Source organism: Monodon monoceros, unplaced genomic scaffold (genome assembly GCF_005190385.1).
Source record: "Monodon monoceros isolate NGI ecotype Baffin Bay Population unplaced genomic scaffold, NGI_Narwhal_1 Super_Scaffold_10, whole genome shotgun sequence".
Classification (NCBI taxonomy): Eukaryota; Metazoa; Chordata; class Mammalia; order Artiodactyla; family Monodontidae; genus Monodon; species Monodon monoceros.
The window spans coordinates 53,619,237-53,647,017 of record NW_021703766.1 but is presented as its reverse complement, the minus strand read 5'-3'; the positions used below and the strand labels follow the sequence as shown (position 1 = coordinate 53,647,017).

The following is a 27,781-nucleotide window of genomic DNA, read 5'->3' as shown; positions in this document are numbered from 1 at the left end:
AACTAGCAAAAACTTAAAAAAAAATGTTTTAAAGGGGAATATATGCAATTTACAGTTTATCTATCAAGCAAAAATGTTCCCATTGTGCAGTGTTCATTTTAAAGAGAAAACTCATGAACATTGGTCCTTTAAAATTATTGCACTGAGCGCAGAAAGGACAAAAGAGACACTGTATGATTTTAAAATTTTGTAATATTTTGTATATGCTTACTATACCCCTATTTTACCATCATGTAAATCAAGATGCATGTCATGACATTTATTTAGACACAAAAAAGGACATGAAGAAATATTCATATACTGCATATTCCAGAACAGGGAGCACATTTTAAGGAGTGCTTAAAAAAAAAAAAAAAAGTTTGAAGGTGGAGAACCTCTGTAATGTTATGCTCGTTATGAAGTGCCTGAAAATTGACTGGTGAGATGTGAGCTCCGAAAAAAGGTTTGTCCAATTCGTAACATTACTTTCTCTCCAGTATGAATACTCTGGTGGGTCATAAGGTTAGAGTTAGGGTTGAGACACATTTAGAGAGTCATTATACTTGGAAGGTTTCTTTTAATTATAAAATATCTCACAGTAATTTAGGATGAATGCAAAAAGCATTCAGTGGGGGTCGAGACCTGAGTAAAGGCTTCGCCACACTCAATATGAAAGCCTTCTTCACAAAATGTATTCTCCAGTGACTTGTAAGGTGTGAATTGTAACTGAAGACCTTGCCACACTAACAGTATTTGAAAGGTTTCTATCCATTTCATGTTCTCTGATGAATTCGTAGATGTTGTTTATGTCTAAAGACTTTGCAACACGCATTACATTTCTAAGGTTTCTCTCCAGTATGAATGATGAACTGCAAGCTTTCCCTTCTGATTAAAGACCTTGCCACATTCGTTACATTTGTAAGGTTTCTCTACAGCATGAATTCTTTGATGAATTACAAGGCCTGAATTTCGACTACAGACCTTCCCACATAAATCACATTCATGTACTTTCTCTCCTGTATGAGTTAACTGATGTCTCCTGACGTGTGAGCTGCAATGAAAGGTTTTCCCACACTCATTACATTTGTAAGGTTTCTCTCTAGTATGAATTCTTATGAATGACAAGGCCTGAATTTCGACTAAAGTCCTTCCCACATAAATCACATTCATGTAATTTCTCTTCTCTATGAGTTATGTGGTGTCTATTGAGGTATGACCCACGATGAAAAGCTGTCCCAAACTCATTACATTTGTAAGGTCTTTCCCTCTGGGCTTTCTGTCTTGTGTCAATATTAAAGGATGCATAAAATCACCCCCATGTGTATTACAAATTGTGGTCGGGACAGGAGGAAAAATTTCTTGACATGGTGAAAATGAGGCACTACTGTTGATACTCTTATCAGCTTGATTAAACTCATCAATTTTCTGTTCACTTTTAAAAATATGCAGTTCATCATGAAAGCTTAACGCAAGCCTATTTCCAATAGGCTTCTTCCCTGCATCCCTTTCAACATATTGACTTCTTCCATTAATGACATCTTTGTTGTGGGATGCAGGGCATATTTTTGCAATTTCTTTCATCATCTCTCCACTGACACCCAAAATCATACATATTCTCCTGCAGGTAAAAATGTTTGATTTCACAGCTTCCATGTCTTCCCAACACCATTGTTTGGAATACTTCTCCTATATCTGTGTTTGATTTTACTTATAATTTCTTTATCACATGTATATGACAGATACCTACAAATTAAAAAGCACCATAGACATACTGTTCATTACAATGCATGAATAAATGTTTCATGTTGAATATACGGTATTACACCAAAATTAAGACTTTTATCAAACAAGTTATGAAACTTCACAACCATGACGTAAAATTTTTGAGAAAGACTAAAAAGGACAGTGTTTCTATCTGCATCAAGGGACCATATAAAGAAAGACCAGGACTGATGAGGGGACTGACTGGACACAGGGAATAATAAACATGGGGTATCACTGCTTTTCATTTCATATATGAGTGAATGAACTTTTTCTTAAAAGAAAAGAAGAACTGGCTTAGCAAGTAACATTATACTGTTCCATTTTTTAACTGTGAGAATTATACTATTGATGTGGTACAGAAATAAAAGAGATTTTAAAGGGGAAAGAATAGGATGTTGTACAAACAAAGCAGGTTTACACTTATTACATTATTTGCTGTGTAAGGTATCAAACTAAATACTCCATAAGTCCCATTTCCATGCAAATATTCACAAAGAACACACATAATATTCCGGGAGATGTGTAAGAATGTTGTTACCTGAAACCTGAAGGTAAGCTGGAAGAGGCCATCGAATGGAGATGGATAAATTTATCCCATACACAAACATACAGATACAAAAAATCAAATAGGATAAAACTTCTTCAAACGATTTTAAAAAGAACAAAGTTATTATATAGTGCAGAAATTACAGTATTGGGAACATATCAAACGAAAAAAATCTAGCAGATATATGGAATGTAGTATCATTTACTCAGGAAGAAGAAAAAAATTCTGCTATTTTTAACAACACAGAGGGACAATGAGGTTATCTGCTCCGTAAAGTAATTCACAGAGAATGAACAGATGGTACTGAATGTTGTAACTTATGTGTAAAAAGAAAAAAAAAAAAAAAAAAAGAACCAAAGAGTAACAAAGACAAAAATACTGGTTATCAAATCCTGGGACTTGGTAGAATGGGGAGATATTAGTCAAAGGAATACATTTCCTGCTGTAAGTTGAAAGTTCTAGAAATTTAATGTACAACATGGTACATACAGTTATCAACACTATACTATATGCTTCAAAGTCAATAAGATAGTAGACCTTACATGTTCCCAAGACACATAAAAAACTGTAATTATGTCACAGGTGAATGTAGTAAAGACCCCACCGAGGTACTTATTTTGCAAGAAAAGTTCACACTATACACCTTAAACTTATACAATGGTATATATTAATTAAATTTTGATAAGTAAGGGAAAGAGAAAATTTTAAAAGTACACAGAAAAGGTTGTGGTTTATCAAGTGTATGAAAACCAATTTCAAAAAAAATCCAAAACAAAATAAAAGATCTTACAAGTACAAAATATGCATAAACTAGCAGAACACAGAAGAAAGAATTAGATTAGAGATCAATAAAATAGGGGGAAAAAACTACATAAAATCACACCACCACAAGTTGGTTATTTGAAGAGAATAACAAAACTGACAAACCCATATCTAGAATAACTAACAAAAAGAGCAAAGACTCAAATTACTAAAATCAGAAATGAAAGAGCGGACATTACAAATAATTTCAACTGATTCAACAGAAATCAAGAAAATTAGAAGAAAATACTATGAAAATTCTATCCCTGAGTATTGGATAAACTAGAAGAAATGAATAAATTCCTAGAGAAACATTAACTACCAAGACAGAACCATGAAGAAATTAAAACCTCTACAAACAAGTAACTGGAAAGGAGATGGAATCACTAATCAAAAACAATTCAACAAAGGAAAGCCAGATATATTCACTTCAGAATTCAAGACAACATTTGAAAACCATTAAGAACAAATTTACTTAAACTATTCCCCCCCAAAATGAAGAAAAAGGAACAGTTTCAAACTCTATGAGGCCAGAATTACTCTACTACCAATGCCAGTCAAAGACAATACAAGAGACCTTTCCCCAGTGGCACAGTGGTTAAGAATCTGCCTGCCAATGCAGGGGACACAGGTTCGAGCACTGGTCTGGGAAGATCCCACATGCTGCGGAGCAACAAAGCCTGTGCGCCACAACTACTGAGCCTGCACTCTAGAGCCCGTGAGCCACAACTACTGAAGCCCAAGTGCCACAACTACTGAAGCCCACATGGCTAGAGCTCGTGCTCTGCAACGAGAAGTCACCACAATGAGAAGCCCGCACACCGCAACAAAGAGTAGCCCCCACTCGCTGCAACTAGAGAAAGCCCGCGTGCAGCAACAAAGACCCAATGCAGCCAAAAATTAATTAATTAATTAATTAATTTAAAAATTAACATACCAGGGACTTTCCCTGTGGTCCAGTGGTTAACACTCTGTGCTTCCACTGCAGGGGGCACGGGTTCAATCTCTAGTCAAGGAACTAAGATCCCACATGCCTTGCAGCAGGGCCAAAAACCAAAACAAAACAAAAACAATGCCAGGACTTCCCTGGTGGTGCAGTGGTTGGGAATCTGCCTGCCAATGCAGGGGACACAGGTTCAACCTGGTCCAGGAAGATCCCACATGCCGCGGAGCAACTGAGCCCACATGCCACAACTACTGAGTCTGCACGCCTACAGCCCATGCTCCACAACAAAGAGAAGCCATCACAGTGAGAGGCCTACGCGTGGCAACAAGGAGTAGCCCCCACTTGCCGCAACTGGAGAGAGCCCGGGCACCGCAACGAAGACCCAGCACAGCTATCTATCTATCTATCTATCTATCTATCTATCTATCAATCAATAAATAAATTTTAAAAAAACATATCAAAATTATCAAAATTTACACCAGGCAGTGTAAGCTGTACTACAGGGGAAGTCCGCACTACTAAATCTTTACAACAACAAAAGAGAAAGATGCACACTCTGCACTACTGTTCAAGAAAATACTAAACGCCCTATCTAGAACAGTAAGACAAAAACCAAAAACTCAAAGTTACCCACATGGAAAAAGTACAATTTTCTTATTCTGTAGGTGACAAGGTTTTGTATGCACAAACCAAAAAGATTTCACGAGAAAACTACTTCTTCAAAAAACAACTTTAGGAAACTTGCAGCATAAAGAATCAGCACGCAAAAATCAGTTGCACTTCTATACACAATGAACAATGTCAACAGAAAATTAGAGAATAGTCCTATAGAACACTTAGGAAAAAATTAGCCAAGGAGTTGAAAGACGTGTACACTGAAAACTACTAAACGTTCTAAAAGAAGTTCATGGAGATACAAATAAATAGAAACACACCCTGTACTCATGGATTGGAATATTCCAATTTTAATATTTTTTAATTAATTTATTTATTTTTGGTTGTGTTGGGTCTTTGTTGCTGTGCGCGGGCTTTCTCTAGTTGCGGCGAGCGGGGGCTACTCTTTGTTGCGGTGCATGGGCTTCTCATTGCGGTGGCTTCTCTCCTTGCGGAGCACAGGCTCTAGGCGTGCGGGCTTCAGTAGTTGCAGCACGTGGGCTCTACAGCACAGGCTCAACAGTTGTGGCACACGGGCTCTAGAGTGCAGGCTCAGTAGTTGCAGCACGTGGGCTCTAGAGTGCAGGCTCAGTAGTTGTGGCACAGGGGCTCTAGAGCGCAGGCTCAGTAGTTGTGGCGTACGGACTTAGTTGCTCCGCAGCATGTGGGATCTTCCCAGACCAGGGCTCGAACCTGTGTCCCCTGCATCGGGAGGCAGATTCTTAACCACTGCGCCACCAGGGAAGTCCAATTTTAATATTCTTAAAATGACCAAATTACCCAAAGTGTCCTACAGATTCAATGGAATCCCTATGAAAATTTCAAGGGCAATTTTTGTAGGAATAGGAAAAATCACGCTATAATTAACAGGGAGCGGACCTCAATGAACAGTAGCCCCCATTCACTGCAATTAGAGAAAGCCCGTGCGCAGCAGCAAAGACTCAACGCAGCCATAAATAAATAAATAAATAAAATTTATTTAAAAAATTATAAAGTTAACAGAATCTCAAGGGACCCCCAAATATCCAAAATACTCTTGAAAAAGAAGATAGAGTCAGTCATTTTTATTTTCTTTTTTTTTTGCAGTTACAACAAATGAGTTCTTGAAATTAAACATCCAGTTTTACAAACATAGTCTGATACAAATCAGAAAATGACACTTGGTTAGAAAGATACCTGGTGCTCCGGCATCACCAGAAAAAAAGCAAGAAGTCAGATATCTCAAAAGCCAGACCATTTCCCACTTCTGAACTTGTCCTCTATTTTTGTTAAAAAAAAAAAAAAAAAGAAATAAAGGTCAGAGACCTTCCTGGCAGTCCAGTGATTAAGACTCCATGCTTCCACCACAGGGAGCACAGGTTTGATATCTGGTCAAGGAACTAAGATTCCGCATGCTGTGCAGCGCAGCATCCACACACCCAAAAAAGAAATAAAGGGCATATATATTTATGAGTATGAAGAGGAAACCATTTGCTACAAAAAGTTTTCCTGACAATCTCTGTCTACGTAACAGACCGCTAATCGTGAATATTTAGCACACTAGCACTGAAAAGACACAGAGCCTGTGATGTGAATCCAGCACCACACAGGAGCCCAAAGTTCCATTCACTACGCAGATGTCACCTGGCACCTTACCTCCCTGGGGGCCCTGTCACACTCTAGGACTTAATGAGAAAACCTAACACACCTGGGGGAAAATGGGAATCTAAAAGGGACAATGGTTTTCCAAAATCCTTTGGGGATTCCTAGAAGATAAGCCAGGGTGGGGTGTCTATCTTGATTTCAACGGCATCTCTCGGGCATCCGCAAAGCCCCTTCCTGTGTCACAGTACCTACAAGCACGCCCTTGGAGTGGCAAGGTCATCAGCGCGGCGACGTCGTCCAGATGACCCCACACTGTCCTGCAGTCTTCTTCCCATCAAGGTTCAGTTTTTCTCTCTGATTTTCCATCTAGCGAATCTCCAAACCCCAGGACCTCCTGGTGGTCCAGTGGTTAAGACTCAGTGCTTCCACTGCAGGGGATGAAGGTTCGTTGCCTAGTCAGGGAACAAAGATCCCGCATGCCACATTGCATGGCCAAAAAGAAAAGAAAACAAAACAAACAAATCTCCAGATTCCAGTTTTTCCAGGGGTTCTTGTAACATCAGTTTGCCTCTCCATCCTACATTCTAAATATATTGTTTTGATTCATTTCTGCAAAGTATGTATTGTCAAAACTATTGCCCTGGAGACACTTCATGAAATTTTCTTTAAAGCTTTTACATTCACCGAAGTGATCCAGCAGGCAGCCACCCTTGTCCGGGGCGGGGCCAGGGCTGGAAGCACTTGGACCTGAAGATCATGACCATCGACCAAGCCCATCAGTTTTAGATTTCAAAACATATTACAAAGTAATCAAGATGATGTGGTACTGGCATAAGCGCAGATACATAAGCCAATGGAACAGATTAGAAAACTCAAACAATCCCTGGAATATATGGAAAATGTATAGAAAAGGGTGCCAACACTAAACAAATGGGAAAGGACAGTCTCAATAACAAATGGTGCTGAGAAACTAGATATCTACAAGCAAAAAAATAAAGCTGGTCCTTAACCTGCATCAAAGGTAAATACTATGTGTCAAAAGATACAATCCACAGAGTAAAAAGACAACCTCTCAGGAATGGAGGTGATGAAAGTGATATAAAGAATTTCCAACGGTCAGAGGTTTAGGTTGACTTCATGGTTCAAATTCCAGGCTGGAATAAAACACCCTCTATCACTGATGTCCAGTTCTGAACTTTCCATTCCATTCCCAGTCATTAAGGTTCAGTCAGTGACTTGCCCACTTAGCTTCAATTGCCTTTGAATAAGTCAGAACAAATTACCCTTAGTTGGCCTGACTTCCAGATCTTACCAGGTGTTGTGCACAATAATACCCGACTTTCACGTGCACCATCTAGATCCTGGTTTACAGAGAGCAGACAGTGCATCCACATGGGGCCCCTAAGCAGTGGCTGCTGGCCAATGGCATTGACACCCCGACTAAACGCATGGGGGTGAAGCCCCGCCCAGGACTACACCCAGTGGAGCCTCTTCACAAGTTCCAGGTCACTGGGTCACGGGGAGACGGGATCTAAGTGGAGCTATCAGGCCCTGAGGGAAGGACCTGGGTGACGGTGTGTGTACAGGTGTCAGGCAGGATACTTCAGAGTCAGACAAGTTTACCGAGTCCAAAGAAGGGCATTTGAGGAAGGACAGACAGAAAAACCAACCGAGAATATGACATTACCTGAGAAAGAGCCATTGCAGACTCCAGTTCTTTCCTCTTTCGCCTCTTAAGGGCTTCTTCCTTAGACAAGATGAATGTATAGAGGTCTATCCTGAAAGTGGAAAAGATGCTGTTTAATGCTCAGAATCAACACACCCCCTTCCTGAGTCACCACCACACACACAGGGAAGCCCTCAGCATGGGGAACAGATGGTCCTCTGCTGCCCACTGTCCCAGGAGGGACTCAGGACAGTAACTCCCACACACAGACCAACACAGGAGTTTCCCACCCTTTCTTCAGACCTCGCTCCCCTCTTGGTGAGGCCCTCACGTACCCAGCAGCAGCGGGCACCTCAGCTGGACCCGACGATCCCCTGCAGGTCACAGACGAGCCCTGATCCATCCCCACGCAGAGCAGAGCCCTCACCCTCAGCCCAGATCTCAGCCCTCAGGAATGGGGGGATTCAGAGTCACGATGCTCAATGATGGACCCAGATTGGAATCGCCTGGGGCACCTTAAATATGATTTGAGGGCTTCCCTGGTGGCGCAGTGGTTGAGAGTCCGCCTGCCGATGCAGGGGACACGGGTTCGAACCCTGGTCTGGGAAGATCCCACATGCAGCGGAGCAACTGGGCCCGTTTGCCACGGCTGCTGAGCCTGCGCATCTGGAGCCTGTGCTCCTCAACAGGAGAGGCCGCGATAGTGAGAGGCCCGCGCCCCGCGATGACGAGTGGCCCCCGCTTGCCACAACTAGAGAAAGCCCTCGCACAGAAACGAAGACCCAACACAGCAAAAACGAATAAATAAATTAATAAACTCCTACCCCCAACATCTTCTAAAAAAAATATATATATATGATTGAGGTTGGGTCCTACACTGACTAGGGGGATCCCTGGTCAGAGGGTACAAAACATGTTTATGCAAAATGCCTCATCCATCTAATGTGAAGACTCGGTTGAGCACCATGGAAGGACGAATGAATAGTGAAAACGTGGTGTATATATATAGAATGGAACATTACTCAGCCAGAAAATAAATCTTGCCATTTGCAACCACATGGATGGATGAAGAAGGTACTATGCTAAGAGAAAAAAACTCAAAGACAAATACCACATGGTTTCACTTATATATGGAATCTAAAAAATTAAAAAACAAAAAACGCAAAATACAGTGAAAGGAGACTCATAGAACTAACATGTGATTTCCAGAAGGGGGTAGGGGGTCGTGAGAGAATTGAAAAAGATCAATGTTCATGACTTTTTTCTAAGAATGAACGTACACAATGGGAGTTTTTGATAGATACACTAGAAATTTCACCTATTAACTCTCCCAACACATTTTTGTTAGTTTCTACTTAGGCTTTCTCCATTGGAAAAGGATGGATCCCCACTCAAAGTTTAGATTCGATGGCAGGACTGATGACTCCATACATTAAAGTGTTAGGAGTGAATTCCCTGATGGTCCAGTGGTTAGGACTCCGAGCTCAGCTTCAACTGCAGGGAGCCTGGGTTCGATCCCTTGTTGGGGAACTAAGATCCTGAAGGCCACATGGCGATATGGCGCGGCAAAAAAATAAATAAATAACGTGTTAGGAAAATGTTTGTTATGTAATGAGGCCTTCTGGGGAGAGCAGGGTAGACTTCCCAAGTTTTTAAAAATGGCTAGAGAGAGCAGAGAACGCTGATGGGCTTGTGTTATTCTGGATACAGGACCGGGCTGAGGTGATGGTACTTGCTCGTTGCGTGAACCTACAACTACTGCCAAGGGAAGGCGCACTCAGCTTTATTATCAGCCTGCCCTGCTCACGTGAGCAGAAGAGGAACAGTTTGTAGTGAGACTTAAAGGTGTCTATAGTCAGACCTCAAATATGGAATCAGACTCTTTCATACAAAACTGCATGCTTATTCAAGAGTAAACTCCTGATGTCTTGCTTAGGAAAGACGACAATTTTCCACCTGCTAATAATATACACACTACATTCCTCTTCCCGACTCACAGAGATCTCATTGCACGTTTGTTGGAATCCTAACCACTAGGCCAACAGGGGACTCCCCCACATCCATTCATCTGTTGATGGACATTTAGGTTGCATCCATATCTTGGCTACTGTAAATTGTGATACTATGAACGTTCAGGTGCCTGTATCTTTTCAAATTAGCGTTTTCTTTTTTCCTAGTCATGTGCCCAGGAGTGGAGTGGCTGAGTCATATGGCAGTTCGACTTTCAGGTTTTGAGGAATCTCATCTTGTCGATCATATACATTTTTCAAAGATACTGTTTTGTCCAAGTTATATATTTAATTTGTATTTCTCCCTTTACGTCAGTGAAATGCTTGGAGGTTGCATAAATCAAGGGGTTGTTTTCAAATTTGCGTCACATGAAAATGTACAAAGAGGAATGACACAAGCAATTACACATATACATATTCTTTTTCACATTCTTTTCCATTATGGATTATTACAGGATATTGAATATAGTTTTCTGTGCTATATAGTAGGACCTTGTTGTTTATCCATTTTATATATTACTTTGCATCTGCTAATCCCAAACTCCTAATCCAACCCTCTGCTACCTGTCCCCCTCCACCTAGGCAAACCACAAGTCTGTTCTCTATACCTGTGACTCTGTTTTTTAGGTATGTTCATTTGTGTCGTATTTTAGATTCCACACATCATCAATGCTATACAAGATGTTTTCATGAAAAAAATCTTTTCAAATCTCTTGGGTATATTTTCAAAAGTAGAATTGCTGGGTGTGATATCCTGATGTTTAAGAAATAATGATTTCCTCATTCAAATGAGAAACACACAACTTCCATGCACAAACAACTGGGCAAAATTGGTCTCAAGACCTGGCCTTGATGCAAGAGGGCTGAGAAATTAGGGGAACACATGGCTATGTGTAAAAAGGTATTAAAAGAGTGCAGAAAGTCATTATACTGAAACGATCTCTATTATACATAAAAAAACAAAGTGTAAAATCTTATATATAGCATCTATTGATATTTTGTTGTAAAAAAAAAAAATACACCTGAAAATCAGATGAAAGTTACCTTACTGAATAAATATACTTCAGAATGAAGATTGTAATGGGTATACTTGCAGTGTATATATTTGTAATATATATATTTCATGTGATTTTATGAATTAAAACAGGAGACCTATGATACATTTAGAACAATAGCAAAATGTAATGGCAGCATTTAAACGGCGAATCACATACACACACATACTATTTTGATTAAATTTCCTCTCAACATAACTGTTCTCTCTTCAATTTCAAAGAATAAAACTAATTTCCTTTAAACATACATGTACATGACTGCTATCACCATCCAATGGAGAAAGTGACCAACTTTTCCTGTGCATTATATCTACCTGATAATCAGTCCCTAGTAACCTGTCACTCTCCTGCCATGAAAAGCCCAGTCCCTTAATGTCCTGCCTGCTTTACTCATGGTCAATTGGTAGACGATTCTGTCCTATAACCCACACTGGCCTATCCACAGAAGGGCTCCCTGAACGTAATAAGCACGATGAGTCATGTCATAATTGTACATTATTCCCTGCCCCGCCCTGCCACTAATTCACACACTATTGAATTTGATCATTCAGGGTCTTCGTTTTTCCAGGGAACATGGATGTGAAGGAACCATGCCTAACAAAGTTGGCCCCTTTATGTTACTGCTTCCTTCCCAGAAACAATCATTGAAGGCCTGTAATGAAGGCATAAGATCAACAGACTTTAACCTTCAGATTGAAAGACATAAATAGTAATTAAGCCTTTTGAAGAAAACTCAAATAATTATTCATACACTGAAGATAATGGGCCATTTCCACATATCTCCTTCCTCTTCTCATACACAAGTTTTAACATGCTGTGATTTGTAATTATTCTGAAGTATGTCATAACTCAGGTTAATCTCAGACAACTAAAGGATTTAGTCCTAGTATGCATTCTCTGAGGTGTGGTCTATTGAAGAATTGCTCAAAATATTCACCAAATTCATTATATTTGTGAGGATTCTCACAAATATAAGTTCTTTGGGGACCCCTGAGGACGGACTGTTTCTTAAAAGGGTTTTCATGTTTAGTATACCTGTATACTTTGACCTGTAAGAATTCTCTTATTATACCAAACATGTGGATGTCTGATGAAACACTTTACAATATTCATTACACTTGAATGCTTCTTCTCCAACGTTAACGCTACGTTCCAGTTTTTTTTGTTTTAATAAATTTATTTACTTTTGGCTGCGTTGGGTTTTCATTGCTGTGCGTGGGCTCTCTAGTTGTGGCGAGCAGGGGCTACTCTTCGCTGCAGTGTGCAGGCTTCTCACTGTGGTGGCTTCCCTTGTTGTGGAGCACGGGGCTCTAGGCACGCAGGCTTCAGTAGTTGTGGCACGTGGGCTCTAGAGCACAGGTTCAGTAGTTGTGGCACACGGGCTTAGTTGCTCCACAGCATGTGGGATCTCCCCGGACCAGGGCTCGAACCCGTATCTCCTGCATTGGCAGGCAGATTCTTAACCACTGCGCCACCAGGGAAGACCTGTTCCACAGTTTTGATCTTCAGGTTCAAGCATTAGCAAACATATTGCTCTGTGTGGATTCTCACAAAGATGTATATTCTGAAGTCTACTGCACGTTGAGTCTTGGATAAGATGCTTATGTGGATACGTGGTTTCAAACATCTTGGGTGCCTTTCTAAAAGCGGCATCTCTGGGTCTGATATTGTGATTTATAAGAAATATGGGGCTTCCGTGATGGCACAGTGGTTAAAAATCCCCCTGCCAATGCAGGGGACACGGGTTCGAGCCCTGGTCCGGGAAGATCCCACATGCCGTGGAGCAACTAAGCTCATGCGCCACAACTACTGAGCCTGCGCTCTAGAGCCTGTGAACCACAACTACTGAGTCTGCGAGACACAACTACTGGGCCAGCATGCCACAACTACTGAAGCCTGCGCACCCAGAGCCCATGCTCTGCAACGAGAAGCCACAAGAAGCCGCACACCGCAACAAAGAGTAGCCCCCAGTCGCTGCAACTAGAGATAGCCCACACGCAGCAACAAAGATCCACCAACTCAGCCAAAAAATAATAATAATATTTCTGAACTACAAGCCTTTGGTATATCTCTCACTTTCAGGTAGGATGACGAATTGAAAACATCTCAAAATGGATTCTTCTGGGGTAATTCCCTGTTGCTCCAGTGGTTAAGACTCGGCGCTTTCACTGCCATGGGCCCAGGGTTCGATCCCTGGTCTGGGAACTAAAATCCCACAAGCCACACAGCATGGCCAGAAAAAATAAAGGATTCTTCTATTTCTTATCATGATACCAGAATCAGAATTATATTAAAACTGAAGGATTATTTCACTGTGTTTAGAATCAGAGCAGCAAGGAAATATATCTGTGAGTCAGAAAACACTACGGGCCTAATACTTTTTGCCCAACACTTGGAACACTGGGCAGACCGGCCAGGTGTTACGCGGAATATTACACTATCAGGAAAATGAACAAAGTCCATAGATACAATCTGGCCCTAACACCTTTTCCCTTTACCTATCTCTGTTCTTGAGATAGAAATACGAAACTTGAAAATTCACATTTCATGTTAAAATCATGGTGGATATTGAACGCAAATTAAAATATTGGGAAAAGATGTCTCAAATTAATATTTCTATGAAAAGGAGACAAAATCTAAAATTGCAAAGGATTTTACGTCACAATGGTCATTCTCCTTAGTCATCCAGCAGCCAAGTTGCTAGGAAAACACTGAAGACTACGTGGTCATGGAGGAAGAAGGGAGAGGACCCATCACATCCAACACAGCACCCTCTGGACTTCCTGTTAGGTGAGAATGATAAACCTGTTTCTTTCAGTTCCTGTTTTCCAGGCAATCTATCACAAATAGAAACTGTCCGACCTGAGAAATAGGATTGCTATTTAGTGATGGGGACAGAATGGAGCATTTGAAAAAGAATCTTGAATTTAAAATGTTGTGGCTTAAGAAAACTTCATGAAGACATCCCTTCACTCATGAGCTACAACTGTTTAGCACGTGTTGCGGAAAATTCATGTGTGAACAAATTATGGTGTGAGAATTTATGACAAATATTCAGAACATTATTAGGCTGTAAAGTACAGGACAATTAAATTTCAGTCCACAAATATAATCACATTTATTTGACCATCTGACCTACTGATCTATGATCCTATCCATCACACTAACCGTCTTTGCACTCATAAAGTACATTCACTCATTCTGTCAATGGGGAATGAGTCCAATCACTGAATATGTAGGAAGAAATACAATAACCTGCCTTCAGGAGCTTACACTGTATAAGGGAATATCAGCAATTATTAAATAAGATATGACTGTGTTAGGTAAGATGAAGAGGTATATATATTAATACAATGGTAGACTGAGATGGTGGCCTAATTTAAACGATGTGTTCAGGAAATGCTCAAATGAAAAGAAGATAACTAAACAAAAGCATTGATTAATTAAGAGTGTGTCGTGCAAACCCACATGAAGACCATGAGGATAAGGATGAAAGTGATATTTGGAACTCAGGAAAGGAAAGAAAACGAATTGTGACCTGAAGCACCCGAAAGAGCCCAGTGCTCTGGGTCCATTTACAACTCTGGACAGAAAAAGAAGAGAATAAATCTGTTTACTTAAGGCACTCTGTGGTAATTTCGTACAGCATAAATAGGAAATTTAATTACATGGTGTATGTAGAAAAACAAAAGAACCTACAAACATTTCTGGAAAAAGAATAATTTACAAGGTATCAGGACACAAGTAGAACATGCAAAAATCGATCACAATTCTATATACTAGAAAATTACAAATGAAATTGAAATTTAAAATGTAATATCATATTGGTGAAAGCTCAAGAAAGTAAAAGAAAAATGTGTAAACTAAGAAAATAAGGGGTCAAGGAAAAGGAAGAGTCTCTGCTACACTGCAGTGATGTTCATTAGCAACTTGTAGTTGTTTGAGGGAATTGGCAACTGGAAACAAAGTTTTGCAGAAACGTTCTCACCACACAAAGTGTGCACTATCCTTGCACTTCCGCTGAAGTTATGTTGCAGTTCTAGAAAACGGTTACGTCCGAATCACAAACACATCACAGAGACTGGCTGTCACCTTCTCCCCCAAACACTGTTACAAAATGCTAAGCAGGTAGTCCTGGCACCAGGAAACAATAAGAGGGGTATTTTGCTGCTTGAGACTAAGAGGCAGAGTCTATGAGAAGTGCGGAAAGTGCTCCCACCTCAAACAGGGATTTCTCTGGGACAGACAATAGTACAGTGGCAAAGATGCAAACGTAGGAGGAATAATTTCATAACAATCCAGCACAAATTATCTGATGCCTGGTGAGCTGTTAGCCCCAAGGAAAGGTTTTCCCGTTCATAACATCTGTGAGGTAATCTCCAGAATGAATTACTTGGTGAATAAATTCCTTTTCTAAAGACCTGGCCACAATAATTACATTTATCTGGTTTCTTTCCAGAATAAGTATTCTAATAAAGCCAAAAATGTGGACACCTACTAAATGCCTTGACACTTCACTACACTGTTAAACTCTCTCAAGATCATGGATTACCTGATGTTCAGTTAGGCTTAAAAGCACACTGAAGAATTTGCCACACTCATTACATTTGCAAGGTTTCTCTCCAGTATGAATTCTTGGGCAGGTTATAAGGTATGAATTTTGATTAAACACATGTAGACAGTCATTATACTTGCAAGGTTTCTTTCCATTATAGATTATCTGGCGGTAAGAGAGGCTGCACACACAAAAACTTTACAACACTCATGATACTTGTACAGTTTCTCCCCATTGTGATTTCGCCAAAGAATTGTAAGGTGTGAATTTTCACATTTTAATATTTTTTTCAAGTTTGAATTTTGAAGACCTTTCCACATACATTTATATGGTTTTTCTTAAGTATGGATTTTCTGATGTGTAGCAAAGGTTGAGACCTGAGTAAAGGCTTTTCCACACTCGATACATTTGCAAGGTTTCTATCCATTATGTAGTCTGTGATGAATTCGAAGACGTTGTTTGTAACGAAAGACTTTGCCACACTCATTACATTTGTAAGGTTTCTCCCCAGTATGAATTCTCTGATGACACACAAGGTTTGAATTTTTACTAAACACTTTGCCACACTCACTACATTTGTAAGGCTTCTCTCCAGTATGAATTCTCTGATGAACTGCAAGGTTTCCTTTTCGATTAAAGAGCTTGCCACACTGATTACATCTGTAAGGTTTCTCACCATTATGAATTCTCTGATGACGTGCAAGGTTTGAATTTTGACTAAAGACTCTGCCACACTCATTACATTTGTAAGGTTTTTCTCCAGTGTGAACTTGCTGATGCCTTGTAAGGGTTGGCTTCTCACGAAAGAACTTCCCACACTCATTACATCTGTAAGGTTTCACTGCAGTATGAATCTGTTGATGCCTTGTAAAGGTTCTCTTATCCCGAAAAAACTTGCCACACTCATTACATTTGTGAGGTTTCTCTCCAGTATGAGTTACCAGATGACTTGTAAGGTGTGTTTTTTGACTAAAGACACTGCCACATTCACCACATTTGTAAGGTTTCTCTCCAGTATGAATTCTGTGATGAACTGCAAGGACTGCATTCTGATTAAAGACTTTGCCACATACATCACATTTATATTGTTTAGCTTCTCTATGGATTATCATATGTCTCCTGAGGCCTGAGGCAGAATAAATGGTCTTCCCACACACATTACATTTATAAGGCATCTCTCCAGTATGAATTCTCTGATGACTTGTAAGATGTGAATTTTGACTAAACCTCTTGCCACACTCATTACATTTATAAGGTTTCTCTCCAGTATGAACCCTCTTATGACTTACAAGGTGTGAATTTCGACTAAAGACTTTGTCACACACATCACATTTACGCAATTTCTCTCCTGTGTGGATTCTCTGATATCTACTGAGGTTTGAGCCTTTAGGAGAGGTTTTCCCATACTTATTACATTTGTAAGGACTTGCCCTGTGTGCTTTCTGGTCTTCTGTCAGTATTGAAAGATGCATAAAATCACTCCCATGTATATTAGAAATTGTGGATTGGCCAGTAGGAGAAATTTCTTGAGATGGTGAAAATGAGGTACTATTGCTGATGCTCTTATCAGCTTGATGAAATTCATAGATTTTCTGTTTACTTTTAAACATACGCAGTTCCTCCGAAAAGCATAATGCCAGCCTATTTGCAATCGGCTTCTTTCCTGAATCCCTTCCACCATGTCGAACTCTTCTATAAGTGATATCTTCATTAGGGGATGTAGGGATATTTTTGTAATTTCTTTCATCATCTCTCCACTGACCCCCAAGGTCATGCATATTCTCCTGTATTTCCTGTAGGTAAAAATGCTTGATTTCACAGCTTCCATGGCTTCCCAACATCACTGTTGGGAATATTTCTCCTACATCAGTGTTTGATTTTAGTTGTAATTTCTTGATCACGTGTATATGAGAGAGATCTACAAGATAAAAAGGACCATAGGTATACTACTCATTACACTGCATGAATAAATGTTTCATGGTGAATATATGATGTTACACCAAAAGTAATACTTTTACCAAACACAGTTATGAAACTTCTCAACCATGACGTTAAAGATTTTTAGGAACACTAAAGAATAGGATTCTTTACTAAAGAAACAGTGATTACACGTAATTCAACTTAAGTTTAGGGCAGCCTACCTGCAAACACACTGTGACAAAACATTCAATTGGAAAAACTTGTATTAGCTCTCAAAGAAAAGTTTTTCCACCATAACCACAAAGCATATACAAATTAAGACTCAACATACAAATACCAGTAGTTTTGAAAGGAAAACTCAAAGGAGATGCAACAAGAAGTGAGCTGTGTAACTAATACTGTTATTCAGCAATCCCTCCTTCAAATGGTTTCTGAGTCATCACGGTTGCACATGTTAATTTAAGTCGTATCCTGAGAAAGTTGTTCAGTGGATGAAAGGGGATCATTTTTACAGTGTGAGTAATGAGAAAGGTGGAGTGATGGCTGAAGAAATGCTGTGGAAACTGGGGAGATCAGGAGAACAACTTAAATATGGGAGCAAATGACAGTGTTTCTGTCAGCATCAAGGGACCATGTAAAGAAAGACCAGGACTGATAAGGGCCTCAGTGAAGCACAGGGAATAATAAACATGGGGTATCACTCCTTGTGACTGCATATATGTGTGAATAAAACTGTATGAGACAACTAAAAATAAGGAGGTTAAAAGAAAAGAAAAATTGGCTTAGCAAGTAACACAGTACTGTTCAATTTTTAACTGTGGAAGTTATCCTATGGGTATGCGGCCAAAATGAAAGAGATTTAAAAAGAGAGCGAATAGAATATTTTAGATATAAAGCAGTTGTACATCTATTACATTATTTGCTATGTAGGGTATCAAATTCAATATTCCCTGAGTCCCATTTCCATGCATATTTTCACAAAGAACAGATATAATATTCCATGAGATGTGCAAGACTGTTCTTAGCTGAAACCTGAAGGAAAAACTAGAATAAGGCCATCAAAAGGAAATGGGGGACTTCTCAGCTAGGGCACTGGTTAAGAATCCGCCTGCCAATGCAGAGGACATGGGTTCAATCCCTGGTCTGGGAAGATCCCACACGCCGCGGAGCAACTAAGCCCATGCACCACAACTATTGAGCCTGTGCTCTAGAGCCTGTGAGCCACAACTACTGAGCCCACGTGCCACAACTACTGAAGCCCACTCACCTAGAGCCTGTGCTCCATAACAAGAGAAGCCACCGCGATGAGAAGCCCGCACACCACAACAAAGAGTAGCCCCTGTTCACTACAACTAGAGAAAGCCCATGCGCAACAACGAAGACGCAACAGAGTCATAAATCAATTGATTAATTACTTAATTAAAAAAAGTAAACTAAAACTAACACCACACTAAAAGGATTATATAAAATAAGGTGATATATTCTTGAAAAGTAAGATGGTTCAAGATACGTAAACTTTTGCTGTAAAACAGTACATTAACAGAATGAAACAAAATGACCACCTCAACTGATGCAGTAAAAACCATATAACACAAGTCAACAGGCTTTCATGATAAAAACACTCAATAAACAAGGAATTTAAAAAGCTACCGCAGCACACTGAAGGACATATATTAACTGCCAACAGCTAACATCAGGCTCACTGGTCAAAGACTGAAAGCATTCTTTCTAAATCAGAAACTGGAAGAGGATACCTGCTCTATTTCTAAAAGCTTATTCCTGGAAATCCTAGCAGGAACAAATAGGCATAAAAAGACATAGAAGTATTAAAATAGAAAACGAAACAAAATCATGTGTTTAAAAGCAACATGATGTAATATGTAGAAAACCATGAAGATCCTGCTAAAAATCTGCTAGAAATAATGAACTCAGAAAAATTACAAGATATTAAATGAACACACAAAAATCAATTGTGTTTCTATATATTAACAATGAAAAATCAAGAAAGAAATTGAGAAAACAATTCCATTTACAATAACATCAAAAAATAAAACAAGGGGACTTCCCTGGTGGCGCAGTGGTTAAGACTCCACGCTCCCAATGCAGGTGGCCCAGGTTCAATTCCTCGTCAGGGAACTAGATCCCACATGCATGCCACAACTAAGGAGCCTGCCTGCCACAACTAAGGAGCCGGCGAGCAGCAACTAAGACCTGGTGCAACCAAATAAAAACAAATAAAATTTTAAAATAAGTAAATAAATAAAATAAAACTAAACACTTGGGCATAACCTTATAAAAGGACAGAAAGATGTGTACACCATAAACTAAAAACATGACTAAAAATATTAGAAAAGACACAAATTGATGCAAGGATATCCTAAATTCATGTATTTGAAGTCAATAGTGTCAAGATGTCAATATTACCCACAGTGATCAACAGATTCAACCCACTCCCTAGTAAAATCCCAATAGCATTTCTTGAAGAAATAGATAAATACACCCTACAGATTCATTTGGAATCTCAAAAGATGCTGAACAGCAAAATAAGCTTGAAAAGAACAAAGTCATAGGTCTCACATGTCTTTACTTCAAAACTTACTCCATACCTACACTAATCACAACAGTGTGGTACAGAGATAAAGACAGAGAGACTGGTGGAATAGTAGAGACGTCAAAAAAAAATTCTCTTGTACATGGTCAAATGATGTTGTACAAGGCGGTCAAGACAACTCAACAGGGGAAGGGCAGTCTATTAAAAAAAAGATGTGGAGAAAACCAGTTATCCAAATACAGAACAGTTAAGTTGGACCATTAACTTATATGATATACAAAACTAATGAAAGACCTAAACCAAAGACCAAAATGTATAAAACTGCTAGAAGTAAACATACAGGAAAAGCTTTCTGACATTGCATTCACCAATGATTTATCAGACGTAACACAAAAATCACAGGTGACAAAGTAAAAGCAGCAATTTGAACTACCTCAAAGTTATAAACTACTGTGCATTAGAGCACACTCAGTAGAGTCAAAAGTAATCTACTGTATGGGAGAAAATATTTACAAATGATCTACGCCGTAGTAGAATATCAAGACTATATAAAGAACTAATCACCAATTCTACCATAAGGGGGCTGGCTCTTCCCCAATCAACCAACCACACATGGAAAACAGGAAACAAAACCACTAAGAGCAACATCAAATACACAGACCTGATGATTAAAGAAATAAAATCAAGACCATTTATTATGCATAGAAAAGTACCAAATGAAAGTAGCAGTGCCGTAAACAAAACAAATGATGGTTCATCATTGAAGGTATCACTCCACTTCATAAGCTGTCTCAATTTTTTTTTTTTTTTTGACCACGGCGTGGCTTGTGGAATCTTAGTTCCCTCACCAGGGATTGAACCCGTGCCTTCGGCAGTGAAAGTCCTAACCACTGGACTGCCAGGGAATTCCCAAGCTCTCTCATTAAGATGCTGCAAAATTAAGGGTGGATGTGGAATGAACAGTGGGCACACAGGTGACAAAAAATATGGCATCAACAACAGTTTAGTCAATAGCCTAACTTGAGGATGTGAACTTGGACAACGTTATCTCTAGGAGAAATTCCCATACCATTTCTTGAGGATCAAAGGGGATGATCAGTAGTATATGTAAACAACATTGTCACAGTGCTATTGAGACATGCTTTGATAACATTCCTCATAACCAGAAAAAGAACTGGAAAGACTTATCAATCACGGTCTTTATTTTGCATCCTAGAACATGCTCACCCCGCTACTAACTAGCTTATAGTGGTGATTTTCTACGTAGCAGGAAATATTGCAAAAATGAGGGAAAGTATTTGCCATCAAGAATTTAATGTTGGGACTTCCCTGGTGGTGCCATGCTTAAGAATCCGTCTGCCAGTGCAGGGGACACAAGTTCAAGCCCTGGTCCGGGAAGATCCCACATGCTGCAGAGCAACTAAGCCCGTGTGCCACAACTACTGAGGCTGCGCTCTAGAGCCTGTGAGCCACAGCTGCTGAAGCCTGCACACCTAGAGCCCATGCTCCACAACAAGAGAAGCCACCGCAATGAGAAGCCCGTGCACTGCAACAAAGAGTAGCCCCCGCTCGCCGCAACTAGAGAAAGCCCGTGCACAGCAACGAAGGCCCAACGCAGCCAAAATTAAATAAATAAAATAAATAAATTTAGTTTTAAAAAAGAATTTAATGTAACACAGTAAACCCATTCCACAGTGTCCAGCAGAAGTTGTCCATTAACTGCAGGTACATTATCACAGCAAAGAAATGGGATAAAATTTCAGACCCTGGGAGTATGTATTTCAAAATAAGTTTCACAGGCAAAATCATGCAAATGTGGGAGAATATGAAATCAGAAAGAATATATATTTCCCTACAAGGCAGAGCACTAACAGAGGAAAAAAACACGAGATATGGGGTTCAGATATTATGAGTCCTTGACATGGAACCATGAGCTTGACCCACAGATTCCAAGCTAGTCAGAAAGATTCATATGTTCTCCCCAGGAGGGACTAGGGATTAAAAAGAGGATCTCTCTGTCCACTGTCTTTACAGTTTTCCTAAGTAACAGTTAGAGAAGACCTAATGCACCTCTCTATTACACACATCCGTGATGTGTGTGGCCAAGTCAGAACAGAAAAAATGGCTGAGGGATCTAAACAAGCAGACAGGGCTTGAGACAGCTCCATGCAGGTTCTGAGGTGCCAGAACTGAGAACTGAGCATTGAAGGGAATCAAGTCCAAAAGGAGAGCTGAGGGAGCAATAGACCCTTCTTTAAAACAACCCTCTTCGTGACTCTCAAAATCAAAGAATAACAAGTCCACAGAAGCCAAATGGCCAAGTGATGTAGACCATGATAAAGACTTTGCCTTTGTTGCTGATGGAGCTCCTGCACCACTGGAGGGTGACATGATACATTTTACATGTTGAGAGACAGTGATAACTCAGGGAGAAGAAAAATTTCCTCTCAGACTTGACAACAAATAAACTTCTGTTTTCCCAAAGTACTCTCCATCTGGGTAGACTTTCCCAAACACTACTAATGCTGTGGCTTCCTCTCTGCCCTTCTGAGATCTGATCTGTGCTCAAATTTCGATTCATTCCCACCCATTTGGTTTTTTGCTATTTTCATGTCACTCTTCACAGTCCAGAGTGCTTCCTCTTCCTCAAATATGCAAATAACACTCACATCAAAAATAGAAATTCCTGCCTATTGAAAGAAATGTCAACTGCTGTGGCTTTTCCAGAATTCCAGCTCTCCGTTCACATGAGAGTGAGGACATTACAGATGGGTCTGGAAAAATGTTTCACAAATTCAGCCACTGCCTGCCTCCTTCTCAGTGCAGAGGGAACAATGTAACATACAGATATCCAGCTCTCTACTAAGAAGTACTGAATCAAAAGCACAGGGGTAGAGCACAGGGAATGAAATATTTTAAAAGTTTCCGGTTGGGCATTAGACGTACTCAAGCACTGGAAAAACTCCTGGCATATCATGAAGTGGCCAGATCATCTGAAGAAAGGGCATGTTTAAACTCCTGATGCTAGGATTTCCCTGGGACTTCCCTGGTGGCGCAGTGGTTAAAAATCCGCTTGTCAATGCAGGGGACACGGGTTCGAGCCCTGGTCTTGGAAGATCCCACATGCTGCGGAGCAACTAAGCCCGTGCGCCCCAACTACTGAGCCTGCGCTCTAGAGCCTGTGAGCCACAACTACTGAAGCCCACGCACCTAGAGCCCAAGCTCTGCAACAAGAGAAGCCACCACAACAAGAAGCCCGCGCACCACAACGAAGAGAAGCCCCTGCTCACTGCAACTAGAGAAAGCCCGCGGACAGCAACCAAGACCCAACGAAACCATAAATAAATAAATAAAACTGAAAAAAAAAATTAAAAAAAACAACCCCAAAACTCCTGATGCTACCTCACAAAACTTTTCTTGCCCGGTCAACATGACTTTGAGTTCAGTTAAGGAAGGCAGGCGATCCCCAAAGGCAAACAATGGTAAATGCAAAACTACCTTCCCAACTTTTGGAGGGAAGTTATCCTCACCTACAGAGATCAGGTTCCTGTAGGTCTCCACCATCACGTCCCTGTACAAGGCCCTCTGAGCAGGGTCCAGGCATTCCCACTCTTCTGGAGAGAATTCGATGACCACATCCTTGAAGGTCAACCGTGCCTTAAATAAAAAAAAAAACATTTCGCCAAGGGGCCATGAGCAGAGTTCTTATTTGCATATAAAATGAGTAGAGGTGAAAAGATCAATTAGGTTGAAGTATGTATTCTTTTTTTTAGAACATCTTTATTGGAGTATAATTGCTTTACAATGGTGTGTTAGTTTCTGCTTTATAACAAAGTGAACCAGCTATACATACACATATATCCCCATATCTCTTCCCTCTTGCATCTCCCACCCTCCCTATCCCACCCCTCTAGGTGGTCACAAAGCACCAAGCTGATCTCCCTGTGCTATGCAAAAGTATGTATTCTGAAAGTCATTTAAAGGTATTTGGAGCTACTCGTGTGTCTAATTTTAATTTCTTATGCTTTGTCATAGAGATTACGATATCCTTCAAATAGATATAGATTTATCATTTTTGTAGGAAATACATGAAATAGATACAAATAAAAATTCAATGCCGGGTTGTCTATATGGAAGTGTTAGATATTATGTTCTACACACTGAGGGTAATTAAACCTGGAGGAGCCTGAGTGGTGTCTTCAGAGATGACAGAGTCCACAGTGGGTTTAAGGAAAGCTCAAAACCTCCTATCATGATAATAACAGCAGCAAAGACGAACACTGTTTGAACACTTGCTACGTGGTATGCATTACTCTAAATGTTTTACTTGTATTAACTTATCGACAACACAGCTCATTAAAGACCTGTTCCGATACTGCAGAGGAGAAAACTGTGTCAGACACTGAGAAACTCGACTCAGGTCAAGAAACTAAGGAATCACACAGCAAGCAGCCGAACTCCGAAGGTTGGACTTTGGAAATGAAGTTTAAAATCAAAGAGTTAAGTAACACATACAGCATTAAAAGTACATTGCCAGAATCTCAGGGCTTTCCCAACACCCCTCAAATGCCACCCCACCCTCCTCTGCCCTTGGGATCCTTTAGAAGGAAGAGGAAAAAGAGGAGATGGAAGGAGAGCCCGTTTTCCTGGAGGGAGCCTTGCCCTAAGCCTCCTCATCTGACTGTGGCTTCCCACAGGTCACTGCCCTTCCACGGAAGGGGTGTGTGAACGGGATGGAAAATGCCAGTCTGTCTGGCAAAGGGAGGGAGAAACGGGCGGGCAGACAGGAGCTACCTAAGAAACACGCAGTGGCTCACATGGGACCACAGCGTCCCCTGGTGGAGCTGCTGGTGGCCAACGGTCTGGAGGGCCCTATGTTGGACCAAAGGGGCTTGGGGGCCACGTCAGTGAGGCAGGGGCATGCTGGGAAAGGCAGTGCCAGCCCCACCAGGCTGTGTGAGGGGCAGTGAGGATGACTCCACACCAAGCACCAGGGCCCACTGCTGCCCAGTGCTCACATCAGCATGAATCTGTCTGTGGGAAGAGCTCAGGGTGGTGTGTTCAAGATTCTGGGCTAGGCTGCCTGGGTTCGAGTCTCAGCCACACCACATCCCAGCTGTGTGGCCCTGGGCAAGTCTCTTAACCTCTCTCTGAACCTCAGGCTCCTCCACTGTAAAATGAGGGTAATAACTAGGATCCACTTCGTGCATGGGAATTAAACACATTAATATTCTTAAAGCCCTCAGAACAATGCTGTGTTCATACTAAGTGCTACTGAGAGGAGAAGGAGGAAGTTAAATAAACAAAATGCTCTTGGAAGCTTAAAAAAAAAAAAAGTACATTGCCAGACAGTTCCCTGAGAAAACGTGAATGAAGTTCAAGGTGAACAACGTGGAACGGCCTAAAAGGCCATTACACATGTGTGCACGCACATATGCACACAAAATATTAGTAACTGTATTACTATTTAAACCATTAACATAATAGTATAGAAAATATTCAAGGCCATGGAATATATTAAAAATATAATTTCTACTGCAAACAGGTAAAATACATAGTTTCAGAATCATGATGACTTTTATCTAAAGCATGGAATTGTACATCCATGAATGTATGCACACACATGTCAACACTATATCAAGTGAAATGAAAGGAGTATTATCTGGACTAATTTTCAGACAATTTTTTTCATCATCATTTTTATTCATGTGCATTTCAGGATCTTCCAGACAACGAAAATGTTATCGATCGTACTCAACTGCATTTGTCCACATAATTCCATAATGGGCTACTAAAAAATAACAGTAGAGACATGAAAAAATAGAAGAATACTTTAATTCCAACCTCAATATAATAACTATATTAAAAACTATGATTTTGTCCATTTAGCCTTAGATAGGTATTAACAAAGGCAAAAGAGTTTCTTTTTTTTCCACTAATAACTCTGACTCAAAATTGGAAAAGTTATTACTATTATACATTATTTGCACAGATTAATAATAAAATTATCATGATAGTAAAATTTAAAACTTACTGGACAGCTAAAAATCATGACAGGGCTTCCCTGGTGGCGCAGTGGTTGAGAGTCCGTCTGCTGATGCAGGGGACACGGGTTCGTGTCCCGGTCTGAGAAGATCCCACATACCGTGGAGCGGCTGGGCCTGTGAGCCGCTGCCGCTGAACCTGCGTGTCCGGAGCCTGTGCTCTGCAACGGGAGAGGCCACAACAGTGAGAGGCCCGCATACCGCAAAAAAAAAAAAAAAAAAAAGGAAAAAAAATATTGTTATTAAGCAAGAATATTCCATCAAACATCATGATCAGAAGGAAACACTTGATTAATTCCTGCTGAAGTTACAGTGGAGTGAAGCGGGCTGGCCAGGGCTCCTGCCTTTCACCACTGTACAGTGTGCCTGAGCAGGGACGACTAGCAGAAGTAACAGGAGGAAAACAGAGAGCAAGAGACACACAGAGAGTGTGTCAGAGCTGCAACTGTGAACATTCACAAATCTAAGGACATGGAAAGGCGAAAAGTGAAAGGATGGAAAAAGATATTCAATCCTAAAGGGAGCAGGGGTGACTGCACAATATCAGACAAAATAAACTAAGGAAAAAACTAACACAAGAGACAAAATACATTATGAAATGAGAAAAGGGTAAATCTACCAAGAAGCTATAACGATTACAAGTATGTATACACCTAACATCAGAGCTCCCCCCAAAATGAAGAAGCTCTTAACAGAAATAAAATTGGAAATAGATAACAGCACAATATTAGTATCAGATTTCAATACCTGAGTTTTACCAATGCATGGAAACCAAAAGATCAATGAGGAAACAGAGCACTTGAACAACACTGTAGAACAACTGTACCTAACAAACATGTTCAGAACACTCCACCCAACAGCAGCAAACACATCCTTCTCAAGCACACGTGAAACGTTCTCCATGACAGACCACATGCTAGACAATAAAACAAATCTTAACAAATTTATGAAGATTCAGATCATAAAAAGTATCTTCTTTAACCACAGTGAAATGATACCAGAAATAAAGATCAGAATGAAAACAGGAAAATGCTCCAAAAGTGGAAATTAAACAGCTCATTCTTAAAGAAGCAATGGGTCAAAGAAGAAATGACAAGGAAATTTTTTAAATATCTGAATGAAAATAAAAACAACATGCCAAAATCTATAACAGGTAGTCAAAGATGTATTAAACGGGAAGTCCATACTGCTAAATCAAACAACAACAAAGGAGAAAGATGCATACTCTGCACTACTGTTCAAGAAACTATTGAACAAGTTAGCTAGAGTTATTGAAAAACGAAAAAAAATTCAAAGTTATCCAAACTGAAAAAGAAGTAAAATTGTCTTTTTTTTGTAGGTGACAAGGTTTTCTATATCAAAAGCAAAAAGATTCCAAGAGAAAACTACTACCTCAAAAAACAACTTTAAAAAAGTTGCAGCATAAATAGTCAGCACATGAAAATCAGCTGCATATACAATGAACAATGTCAACAGAAAATCAGAGAACAATCCTACAGAATCCTTAGGAAAAGATCAGCCAACTAGGTGCAAGACTTGTACACTGAAAAGTACTAAACATTCTAAAAAAAAGTGCATAGAGATACATGGAAACACCCTGTACTCATGGATTGAGAACTTCATATATACATATATATTTTTTTTGTGGCACGCGGGCCTCCCACCGCTGCGGCCTCTCCCGCCACGGAGCACAGGCTCCGGACGCG

General features: G+C 40.2%; 1 protein-coding gene across 2 annotated transcripts; it reads right to left on the bottom strand.

Annotated features, from left to right (window-relative positions):
• Positions 1-5,602: 5,602 nt before the first annotated feature.
• Positions 5,603-26,170, bottom strand: LOC114907198 (zinc finger protein 347-like). Of its 2 annotated transcripts, XR_003796692.1 has the most exons (4): positions 26,066-26,170; positions 23,562-23,688; positions 7,963-8,053; positions 5,603-6,727 (listed from the first exon to the last, which is right to left on the bottom strand). XR_003796692.1 is itself a non-coding variant. In XM_029242596.1 (3 exons), exons 1-3 carry the CDS (start codon positions 26,081-26,083, stop codon positions 15,980-15,982), a joined length of 1,644 nt encoding a protein of 547 aa, XP_029098429.1. In that variant the 5' UTR covers positions 26,084-26,117; the 3' UTR covers positions 13,698-15,979. The 2 variants fall into 2 exon arrangements, 1 of the variants encoding a protein (XP_029098429.1); XM_029242596.1 differs by lacking the exons at positions 5,603-6,727; positions 7,963-8,053 and adding an exon at positions 13,698-17,478 and having other exon boundaries at positions 26,066-26,117.
• Positions 26,171-27,781: the final 1,611 nt, after the last annotated feature.

What these genes read in the sequence shown, in the direction of transcription:
- LOC114907198 (XM_029242596.1), bottom strand. An exon ending in CAGGAACCTGATCTCTGTAG is followed by an intron (nt 17,479 to 23,561) that starts GTGAGGATAACT and finishes TTTATCTTGTAG; the next exon opens with ATCTCTCTCATATACACGTG.